General features: G+C 42.5%; 1 protein-coding gene across 6 annotated transcripts in view; it reads left to right on the top strand.

Annotated features, from left to right (window-relative positions):
- Nucleotides 1-8,215: 8,215 nt before the first annotated feature.
- Nucleotides 8,216-12,073, top strand: part of ndel1b (nudE neurodevelopment protein 1-like 1b) — a 51,440-nt gene continuing 47,582 nt past the window's right edge. For 2 of the 6 annotated variants that reach the window (XM_073025931.1, XM_073025932.1), the window contains exon 1: nt 8,937-9,130. In XM_073025931.1, coding sequence (XP_072882032.1) covers nt 9,116-9,130 — 15 coding nt within the window. In that variant the 5' untranslated portion in view covers nt 8,937-9,115. Of the gene's footprint in view, nt 8,371-8,773; nt 8,901-8,934; nt 9,131-12,073 lie in introns of those variants that run through there. The other 4 variants (XM_073025928.1, XM_073025929.1, XM_073025926.1 and 1 more) reach the window with 4 other exon arrangements.

Here is a 12,073-nt window from a genome sequence, read left to right on the forward strand (position 1 = left end):
ATTTTCTGTAAGTTTTGCCTTTAAGCCTGCATTGGTCTGGTGTATATGAGCACCTGCTTCAATGTTAACACAATTTGTTCAGGTTTCTAGAAAAGATAGAACATAGAAAACTTACAGCACAAAACAGGCCCTTCAGCCCACAAAGCTGTGCTGAACATGTACTTACTTTAGAAATTACCTGGGGTTACCTATAGCCCTAAATTTTTTAAGCTCCATGTATCTATCCAAGAATCTCTTAAAAGACCCTATTGTATCTGCCTCCACCACCGTTGCCGGCAGCCCATTCCAGGCACTCACCACTCTCTGCATAAAAAACTTACCCTATACAACTCCTCTGTACCTACTTCCAAGCACCTTAAAACTGTGCCCTCTCGTGTTAGCCATTTCAGCCCTGGGAGAAAGCCTCTGACTATCCACACAATCAATGCCTCTCCTTATCTTATACACCTCTATCAGGTCACCTCTCATCCTTAATCGCTCCAAGGATAAAAGGCAAAGTTCACTCAACCTATTCTCATAAGGCATGCTCCCCAATCCTGGCAACATCCTTGTAAATCTCCTCTGCACCCTTTCTATAGTTTCGACATCATTCCTGTAGTGAGGTGACCAGAACTGAGCACAGTACTCCAAATGGGGTCTGACTAGGGTCCTATATAGCTTTAACGTTACCTCTTGGCTTCTGAACTCAGTCCCATGGTTGATGAAGACCAATACACTGTATGCCTTCTTAACCAGTCAACCTGCGCAGCAGCTTTGAGCGTCCTATGGACTTGGACCCCAAGATCACTCTGATCCTCCAGACTGCCAAGAGTCTTATCATTGATACTATATACTGCTATCATATTTGACCTACCTCACACTTATCTGGGTTTAACTCCATCTGCCACTTCTCAGCCCAGTTTTGCATCCTACCAATGTCCCACTGTAACCTCTGACAGCCCTCCACACTATCCACAACACCCCCAACTTTTGTGCCACCAGCTAATTTACTAACCCATCCCTCCAATTCCTCATCCAGGTCATTTATGAAAATCACGAAGAGAAAGAATCCCAGAACAGATCCCTGAGGCACACCACAGGTCACTGACCTCCATGCAGAATATGACCTGCCTACAACCAATCTTTGCCTTCTGTGGGCAAGCCAATTCTGGATCCACAAAGCAATGTCCCCATGGATCCCATGCCTCCTCACTTTCTCAATAAGCCTTGCATGGCATACCTTATCAAATGCCTTTGCTGAAATCCATAAACACTACATCTACTGCTCTGCCTTCATCAATGTGTTTAGTCACATCCTCAAAAAATTCAATCAGGCTCGTAAGACATGACCTGCCTTTGACAAAGCCATGCTGACTACTCCTAATCATATTATGCCTTTCCAAATGTTCATAAATCCTGCCTCTCAGGATCTTCTCCATCAATTTACCAACCACTGAAGTAAGACTCACTGGTCTATAGTTTCCAGGGCTAGCTCTACTCCCTTTCTTGAATAAGGGAACAACATCTGCAACCCTATAATCCTCTGGAACCTCTCCCGTTCCCATTGATGATGCAAATATCAGTGCCAAAGGCTCAGCAATCTCCTCCCTTGCCTCCCACAGTAGCCTGGGGTATATCTCGTCCAGTCCCATTGATTTATCCAACTTGATGCTTTCCAAAAGTTCCAGCACATCCTCTTTCTTAATGTCTATATGCTCAAGCTTTTCATTCCGCTGTAAGTCATCCCTACAATCGTCAAGGTCCTTTTCCATAATGAATACTGAAGCAAAGAACCTCCACTACCTCCTCCGGTTCCATACACACTTTTCCACTGTCACACTTGATTGGTTCTATTCTCTCACGTCTTATCCTCCTTGCTCTTCACGTACTTGTAGAATGCCTTGGGGTTTTCCTTAATCATGCTCGCCAAGGCCTTCTCATGGCTCCTTCTGGCTCTCCTAATTTCATTCTTAATCCCCTTCCTATTAGCATTATAATTTTCTAGATCTCTATCAGCAAAGCTCATTTCTGCTGGTTTGGTTGGAACAGTCAAACTTTGAAGCAAACTGTATGCCTTTAAACTCAATGAATTCAGCAAAACTGGTACATGTTTGTCATTGGCTATCTCATTTCCTTTAAAATACTCCTAATTTGTTCAGTACTTGTGTTATCTGTTATGCAATCATATCGGTTAATTTCCATTTCTGCTGTTTTATGATTATTATCATCCAGCACTCACTGTTTATGAACCCAAGAATTTGTCTGTTTTTGTGCATTTTTTAAACTTGAGTATCTTTTCCCCATCCAAAGAACGCATGTTGTGATTTTTTTCTCACTCGACCATTTCTCACTGCGCTTTTTTTAAAAACTCAAACATCTCACTGCGCTTCTACAGCTAGGTAGACATCGAGGATTGACTTAAAACTCCTTTGTTGCCACTGTTATGTTTTGTAACTCCAAAGCATAAAAACTAATTATAAGAAAAAGACAAGAGCCCAAGAGATGAGCGTCTTCATTTGTTCTTTACATTGAGGTGTGCAAGTACCACGTGGAGGAGTCTTGATGTATACAATTCAGTTATTTTTACCTATAACCCATTGTGGTGACCCAATTACTAGCACACTCGAACCGGCTGACAATTAGCCAGCGTGCAGGCACAAAGGCTAGGTCCGCAACAAAGGGAGAAAGCCTGAGGGGGTTTCAGTACGTGCCAGTCGAGGCATCACGACGGGGTCACCAATTGTAGCGGTGTGCTACACGCAGCGCTAAAATAACGACACGGAGTCGGTAAACTGTAGTCAAAGATAAAGTTTATTCCAACTTCACAGCCTTGCTTTAAAGCCTCTCTCCCCCGCGCGGATGCCTCAAGAGGCACGTACTGAAACCCCCTCAGGCTTTCTCCCTTTGTTGCGAACCTAGCCTTTGTGCCTGCATGCTGGCTAATTGTCAGCCGGTTCGAGTGTGCTAGTAATTCACGGTGGACCGACTCAAACCGGCCCATGTGGACTTGGCGCAACCGGTCGAGTTTCCGGCCCGCGGCACAGAGGCCGACCTCCCAAACAGGGTCCGGCCCAGACTGTGGACATTGGGGGGTGTATCGCCGGTTCTGGGGGGGGGGGGGGGGGGGTTATGTGGCGACCCAATTACTAGCACACTCGAACCGGCTGACAATTAGCCAGCGTGCAGGCACAAAGGCTAGGTCCGCAACAAAGGGAGAAAGCCTGAGGGGGTTTCAGTACGTGTCAGTCGAGGCATCTGGCGGGGGAGAGAGGCTTTAAAGCAAGGCTGTGAAGTTGGAATAAACTTTATCTTTGACTGCAGTTTACCGACTCCGTGTCGTTATTTTAGCGCTGTGTGTAGCACACCGCTACACCATAATAAATTATATAATCAGACAAGATTGCTTTACAATATATTTACGATGTTACTCAAATACTGCAAAGATATTAAATACACTACAAAGGGGATGACAGAAGAGATGGAGGTGTCCTGTTACACCCAGTCGTTATGTTGATCAGGCACATAACTCACATGCTCAATTCCAGACTCCTAAAACGGACACTCTATTTCAGGCTCTGTCATGGGAAGAGGTTACCAGGCAGAGAAAGGTACAGATTTGAGGATGTGCTCAAGCCTTTTCAAAGAAATGCATCAGACTGACTCCCGGCAATCTTTGGTCCATTTCTGGCAAAGGAACATTTGAAATGACTTTGAGAACCTTGAGGCAATGCATTGAGACACAGAGAGGCCCTGTATAAACAAACAAAGGGACAAGCCACCTTATAAATTACCTACCCTTTTGGGCACCCCCAGCCCCATTTGTGGAAGTATTGAACTTATTAGCCACTTCAGTTCCCACAAAACCAGGTTGAAAGTAAGTCTTTTGCAAATGTAAGGGATTGCCTAAGAAGAAGAATTGCAGTTGTGACCTCGAGCCTTATAAAAGAAGTCATGGAGTTAATTGGATGGAGTCACCAATTAAGGATGAAAATTGTTTGTACAGGTAGGTTTGTCAGGAGTTGGGAAGAGTGTACAATTTATCTAATTCAGTTTAATTACAAAAATATAGTGAATGACTTGAAATTTAAAAGATTTTAAGTAATTGAATGGATCAGAGTCTTACATCATCTGTCAATGATTAGAAAATTGCCAATGAAGCCAACAAGGTTGCAGTGTGGTCAAGAAAGTTTTAGACTTCAGGAAGATATCAATGTAGTGGGCAAGTGGGCAGATAAAAAAGATGACAAAGGGAATTTATTCCTGAGAACTGTGAGAAAATGCATCTGCTGAGCGCAAGAGATTATAGGTTACTGAAGGTATATTGAATAGTACAAGGTGAAGGTAGCAGGTTAGGTGCATAAGAAGACATGGGAACACTTGCCTTTATTGGGTGAGCCATTATATATACTGTAAGATCTTGGAAGCTATGCTGGACCACAGCTCGAGCACTGTATCCAGCTTTATGCAAGAATGGCAACAACCTAGGTACCATTTTTCCCCGCATCTTGTTGTCATATTCTTTGCAAGGGTTTGTCCCCAGGAAAACATGGATGTGATAGCATTAGGAAGGGTGTCTCCCTACCATCCATCGGGGACAGTTATCAGGAGTGCTGCATACGCAAGGCCTTTAGTCTTATTAAGGATCTCGCCCAACAATCCAGCATCCTCTTTGACTTCCTACCACCAAGTAGGAGACTACAATGTATAAAAACAAGAACAGTCAGGATGAGAAACAGTTTCTTCCCCCAGGCCGTAAAGCTTCTGAATTCCCGGTTGCATTGTATTTGAAGTTTCACTGGTTAATCTTTTCCGTACATTCCAATATTTAAAATTAATGCACTTTAGTTTGTTGTTTATGTATGATTCATCTGTAGATTTTATCTGTCCCTTCATAAGTTATCATGTGTTAGATGTACTACTGTTCTTTACACCCTAGTTCAAAGAAATGGTGTCTTGTTTCTGTATACATTATATGGTTAGATATGTTATATACATGTATATAGTTACATGACAATAAACTTGACTTGAGTAGATGGAGGGGCAGGTAGTGTTGAGGAAGCTGTGAGTTTGCAGACAGATCAGAAGAATGGGCAAAGAAGTGGTAGGTGGAATAAAGTGTAGGAAGTGTATGGTCATGCACTTTGGTAGAAGGAATAAAGGTGTAAGCTATTTTCTAAACAGGAAGAAAATTCAAAAATCAAAGATGCAAAGGGACTTGGGAGCCCTCATGCAGTTGCCTACCTGGGGTCCACAACCCTTTTCTTAAAGGTATTCATCCATGGCATAAAAACAGTTGCAACCCCTTTCCCTAAGGGTTAACTTGCAGGTTGAACTGGTGGTAAGGAAGGTGAATGCAATGTTATCATTCATTTTGAGAAGTCTAGAATATCAAAGCAAGGGTGTAATGCTCAGGCTTTGTAAGCCATTGGTCAGACCACATTTGGAATATTGTGAGCAGTTTTGGGTCCCTTATCTAAGAAAAGGTGAGTTTTTTTTATGAAGTGCAATCGTGAACAATAGCCAGATCAGAAATGCTGATCAAGTCAACGAGTTCCCAAAGAGAACTCTGATAGGCCAATCAGATAGTTCACTGCTGCTCAGCGATAAACTTAAAAAAATCATAGAGGTGTACAAGATATTAAGAGGAATAGACAGAGTAGACAGCCAGCGCCTCTTCCCCGGGGCACCACTGCTCGGTACAAGAGGACATGGCTTTAAGTTAAGGGGAGGGAAGTTCAAGGGGGATATTAGAGGAAGGTTTTTCACTCAGAGAGTGGTTGGTGCATGGAATGCACTGCCTGAGTCAGTGGTGGAGGCAGACACACTAGTGAAGTTTAAGAGACTACTAGACAGGTATATGGAGGAATTTAAGGTGGGGGGTTATATGTGAGGCAGGGTTTGAGGGTCAGCACAACATTGTGGGCCGAAGGGCCTGTAATGTACTGTACTATTCTATGTTCTATATGTACAATTAAGAAACATTAAAAAATAGTAGAAATACTGGAGTCATGATGATCATGACGAAGTCTGCTGGAGAAAGACATTTATACACATGCTGTCCTCCATAATTCAGAGAGATTGAAGGATAAGGTTACAGGGAGCACTTGGAGCTAAAAACTAATCCCTACCGGGAGAATACAGCACCTGATCTTTCTGCACTGTTCTCCAGCAGTTTAAGGACTAAGTCCAGCCAGAACATAACTCACAAGTGCTCTTGAAAGTCAGGTATTAACGCTCCCTGCCAACAACCAAGCATTGCCATCCTGGTCCCCCTCATGATAGCTTATGAAGAAGCATGTGACTTCCCTCCCAGAGATGATAGGTGTTTGTGCACTCGACTCTTGAAGGCTTGGCCCTCATTGTCACAGATGTTTCCAACTACAGCATCTGGAAGGCTGTTCCAAATTCTGATAGCACAGTGAAGGAAGCTTCTATCCAGAGTGTGGGTTCTCCCATCAGGCATAGAAACAGCACGAGCAGGCATAGATAAACTTGATCGTGTGGTGCGCCGTCTCTCGTAAGATGAAGGCAGCATTGTGTGAAGGTCTGCAGGGCTGTGGCTGGTGTGCATTTTATATTGCAGAGTAGCTGCAGCAACCTGTCATCTGTGGTGTAAGCTACTGTGGTGTAAGCTAGCTTCTCATAAGCTGTGGCTTCATCTACACCTGTAATCCTGAGAGCCTTTCTTTGAATGGAATCAAGCTGGCTGAGGACACTCTGTGAGGCATTCATCCATGATAATCAGGCATACTCCATGATACTTCATACCTGGGCTTTGTAAACCGTGTTTGAAATAGTGGAAAGGTGTTTATCCCACACCAACTTGCTGTCAATATTAACACCAAGGATTACTAGCTCCTTCTTTAAATCCAGCTTGCAGTTCCCAAAATACAGGTCAGGGGTAAATGGATTCCTCTTTCTAGACATCACCATCGCCTTGCACTTAGTAGGTTCAAAGGTGACATTCCAGTCGTCTGCCCAGGCTTTCATCCTGTCAAGATCCCTGTTCAGGCCTGCTGTCACTGTATTACTCTCTCCTGCTCTAATTGGTACAACGAGTTAGCACTGGAGTTGGTCTAGAGGAGTTCACGAGAATATATCATGAATGAGCAGTTAACTGTTAACATGTAAAGAGTATTTGATGGCTCTGAGCCTGTACTTGCTGGAGTTTACAAGAATGAGGGAGGATCCCATTGAAGCATTGAATATTGTAAGATCTAGAAAGAGTGGATGCAGAGGGAATGTTTCCTGTAGTGGGGAAGGCACAGCTTCACAATAGAGGGACGTCTATTTAAAACAGTGATAAAATTTCTTTGGCCAGATTGTGGGGACTCTGTGGAACTCATTGCCACAGACGGCTGTGGAGGCCAAGTCAATGGGTGTACTTAAAAGCAGAGGTTGATAGGTTCTTGATTAACCAAGATGTCAAAGGTTATAGGGAGAAGCAGAATGGGGTTGAGAGGGATAATATATCAGCCATGATGGAATGGCAGAAAAACTTAATAACTCTACTTCTATGCCTTATAGTGTTATGGATTTATGAAATGAATTGATCTGAATAAATGATATGCAAGATAAATTTTCACCATATCTTGGCACGTGTAACCAATTAATTGAACCTAGTGGTTTGCTGTGTCATATCAGAGGGCAGAAAAGTTCACCAACCATATGGTGGTTCTAGATTCACATGCTGACGATACTGTACATATAACCCGCAACGAATTATGAATAAGAATGCTTAATCAAGATGACTCGAATGTTAAATAATATATATACAACATTCCGTAGCCAGCATCATAGATTCAAAACTGTGTACCTAGTTTGGATTCTAGTTTTGGTAACATAAGCAGTTCGCTGTACAGTACACACCCTGACAGAAATTTGATTTGTTTATCTTTAGCACCCGACGGGTTCACAAGTGGTCTAATTCTGAGCTGTAACTTGATGTAACTTGTCAGTGAAGCATGACCTGCAGAAAAGTACCGACAGAAGAAACAGTACAGCCACAACATCATATGTCGGTGCATTCCCGTCAGTGACTAAGTGGGAACAAAATATAGGGAAGATAAAAACTTATTTTGGAACTGATGTCACCCACAGAAATAGCTGCTGACAAATCACTGCGAGGAAACTGAGCCGGTCCGTGGAAGCACGCCAGGCTACGACCATTATGACGTAAATTGATGACGAGCGGCTGGTGACGCGCGTGACAGGGACACGGGCTCGCGGACGCGCGCCTGCGCTGTCTCCCGCACAATGAAGCTGGAGCGGAAGTGATGCGCGGACAGGAAACTAGCGCCGAGCTGAGGCGAGAGAGCTGGTGATGGCGTGGGCGAGGTGCTGACGGCGGTAGGGACGAGACGCGGCGGGTTTCGTATCGGAGATGTGCAGGTAGGAGCTGGCGGGGCAGAATCTGATGTTTCGGCGTTGGCAGCCGGGGCTGTCGCGGCTCCCGTTACCGGTGACAGCTGGATTTGCCACGTCTTTATCCTAGGGGGGTGGGTGAGCGGACGCCGGCTCGCCGCTTCCCTAACACCCAATGTTGACGGGCCCGATCACCCCGCGGGTTACTGAGGGTTGTCCGCCGTCTGCACCTGGCGAGGGGGAGGTTATTGTGTCTGCGTGGGGCGTGGGAGTAAAAAATACCGACTCAGACCTGAGGTACGCCCCTTTCAGCTATGGCCCTCTCCTCTCGAGATTGCCGATTGGCTGAGGCTTGCCGGCTCGGAGCCAATTGGCTGCTTCGCCTGTCAATGAAGGCAGTTATTTTGCCGTTGTGGGACTCCCCGCACTCGGCTGCTGTCGCTTCCAGGATTAGAGCCCCCACAACGTTGTATACCTTCCAACTGTTTGCGATGAAAGTGTAAACATTCGTCATTGCCGGTCTACTTCTTAAGGAGCTCCTCGTAGATCTATTTACAGTTAGTGTCTCCTCTTTCTCCGACCTTTGAGCTTTTGATGTGATTGTAGAGTGCGGGAAGTCACACCGGTTTTACTGCAAAACTGAAGTTGCCTATTAGAACTTCTGTTCATGTATTTTATTTGGAAATCGTGGTAAAACGGCAGATGTGTGTCACGTTAGCTTTGGTTTATTGGTGACATACAGCACTTCGGTGTATAGGATACTCCCAGAAAAATGCATCCGGATTCTGTAAGTTGTTAATTGTATATTGGCCTATGGTTCAATATAATTGTACGTATACAATTTTCAATTTGCCACAGTAGTAATGATATATGAAGGTGCAGGTATGAATGTATGATGTATGAATGTTTTGGGTGATTTCTATTTAAATAGAATCCTGAACTTTCTTCCTTGGATTTAGTTTTGAAACTCTTCAACAGCCTCGATAGAATGGATGTGGAGAGGATGTTTCCTCTGGTGGGGGAGTCCAAGACCAGAGGACACAGCCTTATAGAGGAGCATTCTTTTAGAACAGAGATGAAGAGGAATTTCTTTAGCCAGAGAGTGGTGAATCTGTGGAATTCATTGCCACGGGTGACTGTGGAGACCATGTCATTGGGTATATTTAAGGCAGAAGTTGATAGATTCTTGATTGGTTAGGGCACGAAGGGGCACGGGTAGAAGGCAGGAGATTGGGGCTGAGGGGGAAAATGGATTAGCCACAATGAAATGGCAGAGCAGGCTTGACTGGCCAAATAGCCTCATTTTGCTTCTATATGTTACGATCTGTGCTGTTTGAGAATAAGACTGATTTTAGTAAAGGGATCCTCCAATGGTTTGGAGGTTTTGAACAACTCTTTTAAATAGGTGTGCTGTTGTTCACTTTACAGGAACAACACAGCAGCAGATTGTATCCTGATTTCTAAATTAGTTCCTAAAGTATTTGCTTTGTATTCACTAATAAACAGCAGCGGGTTTATATTATTTTATTTGTAGAAGTAATTTGAAGAATTGCACAGTACAGTCTGAGCTTTAGTTTGACCAGGATGCCATCCCTAATTTTGATATATTGAAGTTGCACAGACATACTTCAACTTTCTTGCTTGACATTAATGTTAAAACTCTGATCACTGCCATTGTCTGTGATGTATTCCAATGCAATATCAAATTTAAACTACAGGTGATTATAATATTTACTGGAAAATTTTGTGCAGTCAGTTCTGTGATTATTTTTATGGGGAGATTAGCCAGCAATCACATTCAAAATGTTTTTATTTTTCAAAATTACATGACAAATACACTATTTGTTGCTGAATGGCAAGAGAAGAGAGAAGTGACCATCATCAACATTCTTGTACAGCACTTCATATTGCCTTTGTTTCCAGTCAATTAATTTATTTGCTAGATGCTTGTGCCAATAGCTTTTTGTTAGTTGATCAACTTGCATTGTTAGATAATTCTGTAGTTGTTACATTTTTAGTTTCATCAATGATTTAATTACTGTAGGGATAATGAAATGCAATTGATTTATTATTGTCAGGTACTGATGTATAGTGAAACACTTGTATGTTGTTCACACAGGTCAGTTTATTACACAGTGCATTAAGGTAGTACACGATAAAACAAAGTGTTATACTAACTGAGAGTGCAGTGCTGATAGACAAGAAGGTGCAAGATAGTGTAGTGATTAGTGTGAAGCTATTACAACTCTGAGATTTCTGGAGTTCGGAGTTCAGTTCCGGTGCCATCTGTAAGGAGTCTGTATGTCCTCCCAGTAGAATACAGGGGTTTTCCCCAGATGCTTCGGTCTCGTTATGTATTTATTGATTGAGATACAGTGTGAAATAGGCATTTCCAGCGCTTCGAGCCATGCCACCCAGCAATCCCCCAGTTTAATCCTAGCCTAGTCCTAGTCGTGGAACAATTTACAACAACCATTTAACATCCCAACCAGTAGGCTTTGGATTGTGGGAGGAAACAGGAGCACTCGGAGGAAACCCACATGGTCACGGGCAGAACGCACAAACTCCTTGCAGGCAGCGGCAGGAATTGAACCCCGTGTCACCTGTACTGTAAAGTATTGTGCTAACCAACACAATGCTGTTTCCTCCCACAGTTAAATGATTTTCCTGGCTAGGTTAATTGCTCATTGTAGGTTGAGCTGTGATTAGTTTAACGTTAATCAGATTTGTTGGGAGTAGGTGGGGCAGTATGACTCGAAGTGACATAAGAACTTACTCTGCACTTTATCGCTAGATAAATAAAATTAAAGGTCATAATGAGGTAAATTGTGAGGTCAAGATTCCATTTTATCTCACTAGGAAACCATTCTATAGTCTTTTAACAGTTTTAAGTAAATATGAGAAGTGATGGAAGTTACTAATTTTAGAATTATGATATTTGGTAATTTAACAAGAAATATACAGTGCTTTCAATGTTTTTACTTTTGTGTCATGTCACTTGAGTTTGCTGTATTCTGATTTACCTTTTGTCCTCTAAAGCCGTAACATCTACTTGACATGTTCCAATGGTGATAAACATTGGCAAAGAATCAAGTAAAAGTAATTTGGTCTTTTGTATATGATACAGGTGTACACATACCATGCAAATGAAGTAAAATGAACATTCAGGTTAATTTTTCAAAAATAGAAAAGTCGTCATCAGGTATGCTTTGAAATGTCTTTGTTTTATAAGAATTCTGATAAATATTGGAAAGTAAATGATTGGAATAAGTATGATGAATGCCATACTCAACTTCCTTTGTCAGCTCACTTATTGTTGGTATGGAAACTGTAGCCAGCTTAGTTTCATAAACATAAATGTGGTAAAAGAGGACTTCACTTTAAGGTGTTTGCCATAGTTGTTTAGATGTTTTGTATATAAAACAAAGACATTTCAAAGCATACCTGATCATGTATCTTAAACTTGAAGTAATCTTTAAAGTGATTCATAGAGATTATTGTGGGGGGGGGGGGGGAATGAGCAAAATGTCCTGCATTTAAGGATATAAATGACCATTTTTTCAAGTTATTGAGAGTTATGTAAAAATACACATTCTTCTATTCTTGGTATAGTCAGTGGACCATGCAGTCTCTTCTGCATGGTTTCATGATGTGTCCAGTTAAATGATGCAAAGATCATGAAATTATATACCTTCCTTCCATACTCCTTTTTTATGATACCGTTTAAGAT

The sequence above is a fragment of the Hemitrygon akajei genome, chromosome 22 (genome assembly GCF_048418815.1).
Source record: "Hemitrygon akajei chromosome 22, sHemAka1.3, whole genome shotgun sequence".
Lineage (NCBI taxonomy): Eukaryota > Metazoa > Chordata > Chondrichthyes > Myliobatiformes > Dasyatidae > Hemitrygon > Hemitrygon akajei.